The following is a 13,915-nucleotide window of genomic DNA, read 5'->3' on the forward strand; positions in this document are numbered from 1 at the left end:
TCATCAAATCACAGACTTTTTTTGTGCCAAAATATTTTACAAGAAATAATTTACCATTTTCTAACAACTAATTAGATTTTCTTGGAATAATAGTAATTAGGAGCCAAACCATTCCACCAACACACCAAAAGGAACAACATCCATATTGATTACATGAATTTTTTTATGGGAGCTTTGAATTGTTAATTAATCACACCCACCACAACATCTCAAGAGCTACTTGATGGTCAGAGGGTTACATTACATGGATAACCTGACCTTTCTGTTTTGAGTCTTAATACTAATCCATGAAATTCAGACATGGAGATTAACCTTATGGAGGATGGCAACTAGCTTATCAGGGGTTAATGGTTTCTCTTGGTAGTCATCTAAGCCTGCCTCTATAAATTCTTGTGTGTCTTCACTGAGGGATGAGTGTGACGAAACGCCTGCGATTGTGCTCTGAATTCCCATTGCCCGCAGTGTTCTTGTTGCCTATAATTCAAAAGACAGCACAAACATAATTCAGAAACATTAACAGGCAACATCAGTTGTGAATTGTGTCTTTATTTTTACTTAATTTCATACCTCAATGCCATTCATGATAGGCATGTCCATGTCCATGAGAATAAGGTCAAAGTGTTTTCCAGAGCAGTGGACATCAACGGCTTCTTTCCCATTCCCCACAACTTGGTTTTCTATGCCAAGATTTTCCAACAGTTTGTGGTGAATTCTTTGGTTGATCATGCTATCGTCTACAACAAGCGCGGTTATCTTGGTTGCTGCCTTTGTGTTCTTCAACATTGTTTCCCTTCTTGGTTTATTCAGAACCCACAAACTTCTTTTCCTGCATACACAACAGCCAGTGTGAGAAGCTTGTGTTAATTTGAGGCAGGAAAAAAGAGATCTGTATATACATAGAGAGAAAAGAAACCAATATATTTTCAGCATTATGTCCCAGAGAGGTTACTCTTATGAGTGAGAGAATTTGGAGCCATGAGAATTCAAATTACTTCCTCATTATGAGCTTGAAAACCATTGGTTAATTGTTATACCTTGCAAAAAGATGAACTGAATTGCAGTAAACTTGAGAAAGAATTAAAGTCTTCAAGCAAAAGGGTCAGAAGGTACCTTAAGATGCTGCTGAACGCAGATATTTCAAGAGATTAAGAATGGTATTTCTGCTAATTCTCCTTCCCATGCTGCAATTTCAATCTACTTATAAAAAGCAGCAGCAGCAACTGGAAAAAGGATACTCCACAACAAAAACAAAAACAAAAAGAAGGAAAAAGGATAAAAGTGGCCATGTGGGGATACACAGAGTATCACTAGGATTTAATTGAGAATCTGAAAATCTAACAATGGCTGATTTTTTCCTTAATTGTTGATATGCAAAAATCAGACGCCTCTGCCTTCTTTCAGGTCTTCTTTGCAAAATTGAAATATGGATGACAGCAGCAAAGGTAAAAAGGTTGAGGCTACTTGCTCTCTTTTTTTCACCCTCTAAGTTCAGCATTTAATAGCTCCAAATTTGTTCTTTTTTTGGTCTAATTTAATAACCCAAATTAAAAGTAGAAAGAAACTTATACCATGTTATCCAACACGGCACACAACTTCCATACTTTGAAATATTACCTTTTTTGGTTCACTTCTTAAGGAATCATATTAGCTTCTCGACTGCCAAATCAGTGTCCAAATTCATTGACATTGTAACTTTGCAATCAAGAATCTTGTTTATTTATAAGATCTTTTCTCTTTGCTTACAACAAGACTCAAAATCTAAAACTTATCGCTTTACCCGTTTTTCCGATTACTTTCTAACAAATTGTTTTACGAACGGTATTCATGACATATAGACAGATTGAGTGTAAGTGGAACACGTGATAGGTCGTGTAAATAGTAACGTTTTGAGCATTTGAGTGTAACACGTGATGAATCATGTTAACAATAACGTTTTGGACGTGAAAGTGGAACACATGATAAGTCATGTAAATAGTAACGTTACGAATAAAAATAAAAAAATAAAAAAGTGGTAGGTTTTTCAATTCCATGCTGACCCAACTCTGAAAAAAGACATACACAATTATGCCCGACCATTTTGTGACATAATGGTGATGGTTATATGTCACTGTAATTGGACTAAATATACATATTGATGCCAGAAACACTTAGGCACCTGAAAAAGAAAAAAACTGATCTACCCGTGATCACACGTAATGCTCATAATTATTGTGATTATAATTAGCTATCAGGATGTACATACATATACATATATAGATATACTTACTTAAACTGGTTATATGTTTTAAGTCGGAGAGCCAGCACCACATGGGGATTTAGAGAGAGAGAGAGAGACTCTAAATTCTATGCGGCACAGACTACACAGAACAAGAATCTTTTGGAGATTTTGACGTGATTGTCTAGGAGTCTAGTAGATAGTGAAGCTTTCAATGATTGTACCAATTGATCCCAGAATGTCATGCCCACCTCTCTCTCTCTCTCTCTCTCTCTCTCTCTCTCTCTCTCTAAATATTTTCCACGTTTCACCAATATGCACCAAAACTTAAATTTAGAGCATGGTTCATGTGTTTCATGTAACATTCTTTTTAAGAGGCCAACACACAAGTTTGATGCTTTCTTTGTGTCTATTTCAACTGGGCAAATCTAAAACCAATTTGGCGGGAGCATATATAGTTTTCCATGATGTGTTCCTTGTTACTTGCAGCAATGTTTTTCAGAGGCCAAGCACACATGTCTGATACTCTTGAGTGTTTATTTGTTCTTCAAGGGCAAATCTAACACCAAACGCAAGAGTTCAAAGAACTCTATTCTCTTCAAATGCTACTACTATGATGAACTTTAGTTTGTAGGACACGAGGCACATCAGCCTTCCAACAAGAAAGCAGAAAGACATTAAGAACATAAGACTTATTAAGAGAGTCCTCTGCTTTGGTTTGATTATTTGCCTGGCCCCCGTCTACCCCTAGTTTTCGAGCTCTCGCAGGATCGGAACACACTTGGATGGACTAAAGGGGTTCTGAGATTACGGTAACTTATCACCACCAGCATCAAGAAATGCATGTTCCTCTTCCATCCTGCATAAAGGAGGAGTTGTACCTCAAGCATCAAGAGGGAGGCTATCGAAGGAAATTTAAGGGCTCACCAACAAGCACTTTAAGATCTATATTAACTATAATGCAAATACTTCAAAAACAAAATAGTTAATGATCATCATGTGTTGCGCTTGAAGTTTTACCATTCTTTGCTGGTTTGCACGACTCAAGAAATTGTTTTCACATTCACCTTTTTGGGGATGAATTTGTTGCACCAGTGAGTGACTGATCATACTGTTAGGAATAATTCTACACTTCTATTTGTGGTATGTTTCTTTCTAATGTTGAAAGAGGTGTTGAGTTTAAATCTCCCTCCCTCCCTCGTTCATTTAAAAAAATAATCGTTATCAATTTTATTGCTGCTGTTCATCATTCTGGTAGTTTCTTCAAAACTCATGCAATATTGTTCTCAATCTTTCCCTTTTCCTATTATAAATTTTTTTCTTTTCGGGTACATTCATCCCGTATAAATGACAAGACGAGAATCCTCGTGCCTTGGTTATGGCTCATAGCCTCATACCCAACACATAAAATGGCAACAAGAACACCGAATATATGAAGCTCATTTCGTAATAACTTTTCATTGAATGTTAATTCCAAAACCTTTCTTTTTATATATAAACGCTGTTTGGGAAAATTTTAGATTACAATATGTGCGCTGTAACACTAATTGTTTCCCACAAAATGCACTCTCTACCTCCAAACCAGACACGCATGAGAATTTGAAAAAGAATAAGAAAATACAAACATGTGAAATAAAATTAAAAAATACAAGTCAAAATGCATTCACACAATATACAAAATACACAACGGATGAACGAGGCAACAACCACCCAAACCCACAATTCGTACCTAAATGAACCGATCCGCTAATCGTGGTTAGTGTCTATCGGCGAGCCTGTCCTGGCCTGCGAAATTCGATTCGCATATATAGTCACCAACCGTAACTGTGTGCTGTTGAGCCCCTCCAGGTATGGCAAGAATGCTTTTCCAAGCATGATATATATATCGACTAAACAGAAGACGACAGTCTGCACGACATAAATGAAACAACTCAGTCCCATTAGAGTAGGCTGGGCCTTTATGTAATTTAAGGGATACGGATCAGACAAACAATAACCGTTACCTTGCGAACATCAGCACTCTGGTTTCCGAACGCTTCAAAAAGTGCAGGCAAAAATGATGGTAATTGAGCCATTAGTTCATCTTGTGAAAGCCGGCCTACAAGCTGAAGAAAAGAACAAGTGGCTTAGCAACATATTAGTTGATTAAATTAAACGCAAAATTAAAATGGCGATGCAAAGTTTTTTGAAGAAAACAGATCACTTCTTTCATCTGGAATAGAGTTGATTGTAAGATGCTCAAGATAGTTTCTAAAAGGACCAGAATAAATAATAAATATAAATAAAAACCCCTGCTAAACTAAAATTTATGTGCGAAATCGATAGTCACTAGAAACCAACTACTACAGCTCCAATACATGAAAGTAAAATACCTTTGTCAAACAGTTAATACAGGTAACAAGAGTTTTCTCATCTTCAGTTACCAATAAAGGGACAATAACCTGCAGCATCAACAATTGACAGCATCATCAATGGTGATCACAACAAAGTAGAGGGGAAAAGCCAAACAATAAACTCAAAGGTTTTCTGATTTTTATTTTATTTTTCTGTGCCCCTTTTTTGTGTGCTAATAAATATTTGATAGGGTTCGTATAGACAAGTTATATAAATACATACACTTAAACATCTGAATGGATCATACTGGGACAAAACAATACTCAAGCAGTGCTCCGATTCATTTGAAACCTGAACATGAATTTAGATTAGTTTGAGACATGGAAAACAAAATAACCGTAGAATAAAAAGAACTAGTTCAACAAGAGTTACTTTGGGAACTACATCCTTCGTAACATGAAGCAGCTTCTCAATTACAATCTCAACAGAATCTTCCATGGCATCTTTCTACAAACAAATAAAACCAATATTATAAATAAAATATTACAATACATAGGAACTAAATACTTTTCACGCAACACATATCCAGAAAAATAAATGACAGACCTGGTTCTTAAGCATTTCAATGATCAATGAAAGAGAGAGTTCCCGAGTTGAGGAATCAAAATCATCCAATACCTCAAGTACAACTGTCAAAATCTGATTAAAATACTGCACATATACCACAAAACAATTATTAATATAAGATTGAGAATACTCTGGTGCATACATCATACATTTCTAGTTTTATACACACAAACAGGTTTATATGTAGTTTGTTTCTCTAGTGCAATAACAAAGTGTGACGCCCCTCATCCCATAGACTTTCACTGCGCAGTCAACACAATCAGCAGCACATGGTGATTTTTGTCATCCCCTAATTGAAATCCATGTTTCTACATAATACATGTCACTATTATATCAATTATTAAAACAATTCTCGATGTTGGTGTGACCCTCAATGCTAACACCATTCCAAAGCTTTGTCTTTTTCTTTTTTCAAACACCAAACGCTTCAAAATCTATCACACAAGATTTACTAGCATTTAATAAATCAGGGAAGGGTAAAAAGTACAAATATGGATCAGTTGTAACATTATCCATTTTCTCTTTATCAATAATAACCAAACATTTGTCAACTTCTCAGTTTCTAATTCATTGCAAGCACTCCCTCTTTTTCATCTTTATATATTCCATATTTGTGTTTTATATATAACCTTTAAAAACTTTACACATACATTGAATAAGAGAGAGTGTGTCACAGGTCAGGACTAACCAACCTTGGTCCAAACAGAGTGCTCATTAGCTATGGAAGCTTCAATTAACTGTTGAAGTGCATCACGTTTACTTGCTGTAGGACTTTCCTCAGTTCCATTGCCAATCTATACACACACATGCAAGTAACAGAAAAGTAAATATACAACGGTAAAGCTCCAGAAAGTGTAAAATTATATCAATATTGACTGTTTGGAGAAGTAGATTACTGGTGAAATTATTCAAATAGGTTTTCATCACGATAATAACTGTTCAGAAACATAAAAAGTGCTAAAACAAAATACTAATAACAGACTTAATATTTCTAACGAAAAATTTGAGCTAATTATGTCAAAGAACTCACCAGGTGAAGTATCTGAGGGATACTGGGACCTGTGTCTGGTGTAGAATTAACTTTCAAAGCTTTAAGTTTTTCATGATTAGGCTCCAAGTCAGCGGGAGCTTCACTATCATGCCCAATGTTTTCACCAACCCCTATATGGTCCAAGCTCATAAGACCATTAACGTCCATGCAAGGAGTAGCAGACAAGCCTTCCAAATTTACTCTACCATCCATATTATCCAGTGGGCTAGTCCAGGATCCCAAGTTCTGACTCACGGGATTGATTGTGTAAGACAGATCCTTCGATTTTGAATTGAGAACATCATTGTAGGAACCAGTCTCAAAATTCTGATACAAGTTCTCCCGAGCTTCATCAGAAGCTGTTTGGCCAGCATTGCCGGTGACAATGGCTGATTCTTGGGTTGAACTCCACTTCCTGCCACCATCACTGTCAACAGAACCAGCAGAGTACCTCCCAAAGAAGTGACTCTTCTTTGAGACACTAACATATCCTTCTTCAGAAGATGTTCCAACTACATCAGACGGATCATAAGAAGACTTTAGGCGCTGTCGCTCTTTCTTGTTTTGCAAAAAGTTCATAAGGTCCACTTCAATGCGAGGAGTATACTGTTTCAAGGCTCTTCTCAAAGAATTTTGTTCTTCAACTGACAAACTAAGAATAAAATTCAAGACTGATATTGAATCAAAGTGGGAGTAGACAGATATTATGCATGTAATGGCTGCCTCCTTTAGTTTAGTATTTTTATCATGGACCAATGGTGTCAACTTAGAAAGCCATAATTTAAGGATGCCACTGTTACCAGAACCTTCAGTATTGATTGAATGCTTGTTAAAGGAACTGATAGCAAATTCAATAACAGCTAATTTGGCCTTTGGTGACCGCTGCTCATCTAGCGAACGGAGCAAAGCAGGCAAGAGGGAATCTACACTGTAAGTTTTGCTAACAATATCCAAAGTTGTTGAGCAAGGCTGCCTAACTAACTCCTTTGGGTCAATTAACCGTGAGAAAACATGGGGTAAGATCCTTTCCATGTAACTTTCGAAGGGCTTACGACAAGATGGAATAATATCTGCAAGTGTTGAAAGAGCTGCTTGTGCAACTTTATGGTGGGGATCATCCAAGTGTTGGAAAAACAACTTCATCACTTTCTCAAAATTCTGAATCACTTCTTGAATGCCTTTTGGGCCTTGCTGCAGCAAAGACCGGAGATAATTGAACGCGGCAACCCTAGCATTCCAGTCAGAAGATGGACTCAGTCCCTCACTCAGTGCATCATTTAGAGATGTGGGACCTTCTACATAATTGGACATTTCCCCAAGTGAGAGCTGGCTATCATCAAAACTTCTCCTCCTGCCTGCAGACATCCTTCCAGTCACATTCTTTCTTAAGAGCGGTCTTTGAAAATTGGGGATGTGATTGTTATGTGAGTCCCTAAAGTTTCCATCTCTGTGAGGTGAGTCATACGGCCTATCAATTTGAGAGTTTGTAAATCGCCTAGCCTCCCTAATGTCATTGTTCTCTTCAATGAAACCCCTTTCTTGGCCTCTCTCAGAAGCTCTCTTCATTGTGTATGATGAGACAGTCGCTTCAGCTGATAGATTGCTGCGATATGACGATTTACCAGAATCTTTGGAAGCTTGAATTTGTGTAATGATATCAGACAAAACCAAGCCACCATTGCGGTTACTACCTTTATTGATACTTGAGGTAGTTGAATCTGCCATTAAAGAGTTTGAAAGATGATTAGAAGCTGGGACAGCAGCAGGGAATGGTGGATCACGAGATGATGGAGGGTCAACTCCTGCACTAGGGGCAAAAAGAGAACAATTTAGCCGCTCACAAATGAATCCAATTTTGATAATTCAGACAGCTTTGTTCATTCCAGGGCCTATCTAAGGCCACCTATACTGATATTTACAAATTATACTGCAATGAAAGAAAACTAAGATATAGGCAAAAATATTAGGTACCTAGATCCAGACTTGATGACCGGAGAGTAGAATTATGTTTCTCAGACAAATCCAAACCTCTAAGCATGCTTTCAATTGCACTGACCTTCTGTTTGCTTGCATGCAACACACTTTCCAGACTACGTTCAGTACCTTTACCAAGTGATTTAGCTTGTGACAAAAGTAGTCCTGAAGATAGAGAAGTGCCTGAGGATAAACTTGAACTTTTATCCATTGCAACAATAGCTGAGGTTCCATATCCAGGTAAATTTGAAGCAGCAGAGGGCTGGGGAGTATATGACACACCCCTATCACGAACAGAAGGAGAAGCATGACGCCTATGTATTCCCCCGTCCTCTTCATTGATTAACTGTGCAAATCTTTTTAACATTAAAAATACTTCACCTATAAATATAATACAATCACCCTTCTGACAAAGGAAATGAAATGACATACCCTTTGAATAACAGGATCAAATAGGGAAAATAATCGTCGGGAACGCTCTGGCCATGTTTTTGAGAACATTCTATAGCACATTCTTGCAGTCGATCGGACCTGTCAATTTATACACAGAAAGTTCTACATATGAATCCTGAAACATGAAATTTCAAAACAAGTCATAAAAAACAATATATGAATCCTTGATGTGAATACCTCGCTCATTGCATCTGCCACACAACACCTTATTAGATCTTCATACAAATCCGCCGATCGTTGTATTTCTGGTGCATCAGCCCAATACTCTAGTATCAACAGTGCATAATCACAACACCTACAACACAAGATAAAAAATGAGTCAACAAGAGCATTCTTTTTTATAAAAGATATGATAAAAGAATTGTAAAAAATAAGTAATAGTGACGGAAACGAAAACAAACACATAACTGCACACAGATGAATTGGTGTTGAGGGTTATACCTTGCACGAAGTACTGCATTACGGTCATTCTTTGCACAATCAGCAATTCGAGGAAGCACACGAGCAACTTTACAATTACGCAACATCTGGGAAGTAATAAAGTGCAAGAATCCTGTTTTAAAGAACAACTTTCTTTTTTCTAAAAAGGTAAAAGATCAACAGAATTAGAATTACCGTTTTTATGCAGTTATCTGCTGACTCTGCAATTACAAGTACAGTAATCACAACCAGCTTGAAAAGAACCTGATTACAATATGATAAAATCAGTTAAAACCTTTTCACTTGAGGATTTTTTTTTCCTTTTGTAGCGAATACTTGAGGATTGATAATTGGCAAGGAAATAATCAACTTACTGGAATGAACATCTCTGCGCATGCCTCAAAATCTCCCAAAAGCTCCTTCGACAAAAAGCACAACAGATGGCAAGCCTAGGAAAAGAAAGCCAACTAATTAGAACCCCAAAAGCTACATGAACAAGGACAAAACATCTAAGAGGTTATGGACAACATGAACAAGTGCCTTTGAAATTTGTACCACTATTTATACAAATCTTTCCAGAGCTAAATATCCTAATCCAAAAGTCCGGCCAACAACTGCAAAGAATAGCAGGAACTAACCAGAGTCCCCACCTCTGTTTTCATAATTTTTTTTAACAGCTTAGGGTAACGGATTATTAAGATATTTATTTGTTCGTAGGGTATTTGATTAAATGCAGTTGCTTGTGCTAATAAACAAACATTTCCGCAAATATCGATTTCAAAATGATACAACTATCATATGACAGCAAACTGTTCATAACAGAAAGCTGCAGATTGGTAAAAATTGACTGAATCAATCTCCTAAAGGGGGTTCCAGGATACAGGAAGAAATCAATGAACAGGCACCTGGAAAATACAAAAATATGCTAGCGCACCTGCTTTACTATGCTAGACCTTCGATCAGATAATTGTGTGCTCAAAGGGCCAACAAGTTGCTTCAAGAGTCCCCGGAAACATTGATAGTCAGTAGCACCTGCATGTATATACGAACTCAAAATATTACAAGCCAGTAATCTTTTCTGAAGATACATGCCATTTCACACTATTATTACTTATAATAAATATACTGAATTTCCGTTATCAACAAAGAAAAGGGGTTAAAGTTGGGAAAGAGGAATTAAATGAGGAATCCTGAGAAAAGAGATTTAAAGAACACAATCACACAAAAATACTATGGTTTAACCTAATCAACATCAGTTATGACACAAAATTAAGCATAAATATGTTAAGCATTCCAAGAGCAGAAAATGTTCAAGTAGACATGCATGTCTCACACGCCCACCCAGGAAGAACAGGGTAGGAACTGCAATAGAGTAAGGGATACAGACCTCCATATACAAACCCTTCAATTCTCTGCATCGCAGCAATGCGAACTGACCAATCTTTTTCTGGTACAAGGGTAGAAGCAATTTTCTCAATTTCCCTTATTAGTTCCTTCTCTGAATAAACTTTAATAGGGTCTACGGATTTTTCAGTAGCATCATTTTCCCCTGCATGGGACAAAAGCGGATAACAATTCAACAGATATCAATTATGCAAACAATCAATGTTACCACTTCCACAGATAAGGCAAGAATATTTCGTGCAAAATCCAAACCATTCAAATCACTACATGTACAAATGATTTTTATAGTGCCTATATGTTTCAATAGCACCCAGTACCAACATGTTCTAGAAATGAAATTACAACGTCATAAATTTTGCAATACTACCACATTAAATCCCATCATCCCACAAAATATTTTTAAAATGGCCTTTCATCATATTGTATAAAGAGAACAAATCAACTAACTTTCACAACTAAAAATTAAGACAACCCATGGGATATGAAAATTGAAAGTAACGGATTCTTCAAAACTTACCAACATATTGTTTTATATAAATTCATACATGTACACTACTGTAAATTTATCACTGAATAAATTATGTGAGTGTACGTAATCTCATGACCTTTTTCAAAACTAAAGGACAAAGCATCCTAACCTCCAAAAAGAGACACCTCCCTTGAGGAACTCTTGGCCTTTGGACTACTTTTCTTGGGGTTATGGCTCACATGCTTTGTTTCTACAGCACTAAAATTGCTGGCAAGTCCATCTGAGGAACGAACCTTAGGTTCAATCCTCTCTAGCCTCGCATTAATATCCTTCACCTGCAATTGTACATTTTATAGAAAGAATAAAACCCAAGGAGCAACCCACATCATCTGACATCCGGAATAATTTGACACATTCATCAATAATAGTTGTTCTACTTGGAAAAAGAAATCTGGGAAAATAAACTGCATATACCATAGACATAGGAAGATGGTGCCGCTGAAGTTCATCACGGAATTGAGGCCCTGCCTGTGTATACATCTCCTGGGAATAGAAAAGAAAAAACAAATAAGAATAATAGTCAGATTACCTCAATAAGTCCAACCCCAACCTAGCAAAGGTGAAAGAAATATGAGAACCAAGTTGATACTGTTACATGAAAAACTTTTTATAGAACAAATCAAATTCAAAGTATAAATCCAGTACAGCAGTACTACTAACCTCAATGCACATTATAGCTGCTTCCCTTACACCAGGATTTGAATCATTCAACATCTGTAGAATCTGTTATTCCAAAGAAATATAGAACATTTTTAGTTTGTTTCCCACATTATTTGAACTGGGGAGAAAGAAAAATGTTTATTTTGTTCATAGAAATCAAGAAACTTACAGGAGGAAGTATAGCCCTCTGTAATGGAAGTTCAGTTGCTGCAAAAAGTCCAATTGCTGCGGTGACAGTTCGTGCAAACTCTTCTCGAACTCTCCAGCTTTTGTGTGCCCAGGCATAAGATCCTGCTCTTTCAACAATGATTGTTGGAGAAGAAACCTGCAGCCAAAGAACATGAGATTTAAGCCCCCTTTATCTTTCAGTGGGAACATTTATTTGGAAGCAAACCATGATACATTTCGGGATAACAAAATCAGAAGTATACTAAAAAGGAATTATTAAAATAGTTGGCATCTATTAGCTTTAATTAAAAGAACAGGATAACAATTTGATGATGGATCACAGGAACAGTTTCTCCTATCCTATTCCTATGTAATGAAAATGAAGGGTAACTAGCCAGTGTGCCCACCACACACATGCAGAGATGACTCACAGCAATACTAATTGCATTAAAATTAAAAACCTTCTCTAAAATTATGCTTTGAAAAAAGGCAAAAACTATGGCCCAGCAGAATGTGCATGTCTCAAGTCATTGTAGTTTCATCTTTCAAGTTACAGACTGAAATAATGAGGTATACTAAATATGTGTTGAGATATCAAGTTGTCAAATGATGAACATGACTTCCATTATCCAACAACAAATCTAAGACGCACAGCTACCCAATCAGGTAAATACTTATGTAATAATAACAACCCATCGTGTCCCTTCTTCATGCTCTTCAGAGAAATTTCAACTTCAAAAAAGGTTCAAGTATTTATACAGTACAGGTCACTAAGTCTGTTTTCCAAGTGCGCCCCAATAATTGAAAATCTGATATTATCCGGAAGGGGTTATCAGCAACCCAATTGGTCAGAATCCATAAGGCGAAGTCAAAAAAATCACAATATCACCAGTGAAAACTGAGGTGCATCTAAGCTAAGGCAACTAGACCGTACAGAAAAACACCTCTAATAAAACTCTATTGGTCTCTAACTACATACGAAAATTCAGAAACTTTGGACAACAATTTCATGCAAACTTGCAAGTTAGGATTAACAAGTTATCATCTTTTAGCATAAGTCTATAATTAGAAACCTCGATGATTTCGCCACGAGTCTATAATCGCAATACATTTGAGACAATTAGACAAAATGCAGAGGGCAAAAGCGGGAGAGAGTAAAAAAAAACCTCCATGAGAGTAAGCAGGAGTCTCCGAGCGGCGTCGCGAACAGGCTGTTTTCCATCGCCCAAACGCTCGACGACGGCGGGAACAAGCGCATTAAAGTGGAGCTTGAGATGGTCGCCGGAGAGCACAGCAGCGGAGGCTAGGGCTTGCAGAGCGCCCTGAGAGACTCTGAAATTATTGTCCTTGAGAAGATCCATGCAGCAGTCGACAAGCGACGTCACCTCCGACGAACTCAGGCTCTTTCTCGACGCTTCCAGAAGCTGATGCAGGCGCTCCACTCCCGCCATGCGCTCCTTCGTGTCCTTGGCACGTGCGAGCTCCAGAGCTTCCTCCATCGGAGCAAGGCTGGGGTTCGCTAGGGGCGTGATCTGGTGCGGGCGGGCTCAGATCTGGTGGATTTGGTGTGGAATTAGGGCATAGGAGAGAGGGAGTGATGAAGGAGAGAGATAAATGGCGTTTGGTGTTGATGGAGTTAGTGAGTGACTGAAAGTGAAATGTGGATAGAGAGAGAATGTGTGAGAGAGATTCGGAGGATGAGTGTGGCTAAATTCACAGGGTCTTCCCCCGCGTCTGAAGGTTGAAGAAAGATGTTGGTTTAGATTTTAGAGAGGGATAATTTTAGTGAGGGAAAGAGACACAGGGAGGGTAGTTTGGCTTTTAGGCTAGATTGAAGGAGAAGATGAAGCACCTTGTGGTTGAGGGCAGCTTGAAACTTTACCCCTGTTTTCTGTTTAATTTACGGATTCTACCACTGTGTTCTTACTGTTTAGTAGTTACTACAGTGAACTGTCACGTCTGTTTATTTAATTATTTTCCGTCTATATTTAAATATTAATCCTAATCGATAGGGTGGGTGACTGGGCCTCAATGTTCAGTTTATTATTAATTTGGATTGTTAAATCAAACGGATTTTTATATGAATATTATGGTTTATTAT

General features: G+C 37.5%; 2 protein-coding genes across 6 annotated transcripts; both read right to left on the reverse strand.

The window, feature by feature from the left end:
* Window positions 1-93: 93 nt before the first annotated feature.
* On the reverse strand, window positions 94-1,403 carry LOC117637851 (two-component response regulator 24). Of its 4 annotated transcripts, none has more exons than XM_034372889.1 (3): window positions 1,111-1,403; window positions 568-886; window positions 94-474 (listed from the first exon to the last, which is right to left on the reverse strand). In XM_034372889.1, exons 2-3 carry the CDS (start codon window positions 781-783, stop codon window positions 295-297), a joined length of 396 nt encoding a protein of 131 aa, XP_034228780.1. In that variant the 5' UTR covers window positions 784-886; window positions 1,111-1,403; the 3' UTR covers window positions 94-294. The 4 variants fall into 4 exon arrangements, with proteins under 4 accessions (XP_034228780.1, XP_034228779.1, XP_034228782.1 ...); XM_034372888.1 differs by having other exon boundaries at window positions 568-826; window positions 1,111-1,395; XM_034372891.1 differs by lacking the exon at window positions 1,111-1,403 and adding an exon at window positions 1,035-1,085 and having other exon boundaries at window positions 568-826.
* Window positions 1,404-3,680: 2,277 nt separating this feature from the next.
* Window positions 3,681-13,648, reverse strand: LOC117636829 (CLIP-associated protein). Of its 2 annotated transcripts, none has more exons than XM_034371513.1 (21): window positions 12,981-13,648; window positions 11,816-11,971; window positions 11,647-11,709; window positions 11,401-11,469; window positions 11,096-11,261; window positions 10,441-10,602; window positions 9,988-10,085; window positions 9,428-9,502; window positions 9,249-9,317; window positions 9,075-9,160; window positions 8,811-8,928; window positions 8,613-8,711; window positions 8,178-8,526; window positions 6,207-8,008; window positions 5,869-5,970; window positions 5,156-5,260; window positions 4,982-5,056; window positions 4,832-4,900; window positions 4,588-4,656; window positions 4,219-4,320; window positions 3,681-4,123 (listed from the first exon to the last, which is right to left on the reverse strand). In XM_034371513.1, the coding sequence occupies exons 1-21, from the start codon at window positions 13,311-13,313 to the stop codon at window positions 3,962-3,964; spliced, it is 4,329 nt and encodes a 1,442-aa protein (XP_034227404.1). In that variant the 5' UTR covers window positions 13,314-13,648; the 3' UTR covers window positions 3,681-3,961. The 2 variants fall into 2 exon arrangements, with proteins under 2 accessions (XP_034227404.1, XP_034227405.1); XM_034371514.1 differs by having other exon boundaries at window positions 6,207-7,924; window positions 12,981-13,620.
* Between the last annotated feature and the right edge of the window lie 267 nt (window positions 13,649-13,915).

The sequence above is a fragment of the Prunus dulcis genome, chromosome 8, assembly GCF_902201215.1.
Source record: "Prunus dulcis chromosome 8, ALMONDv2, whole genome shotgun sequence".
Taxonomy (NCBI): Eukaryota; Viridiplantae; Streptophyta; class Magnoliopsida; order Rosales; family Rosaceae; genus Prunus; species Prunus dulcis.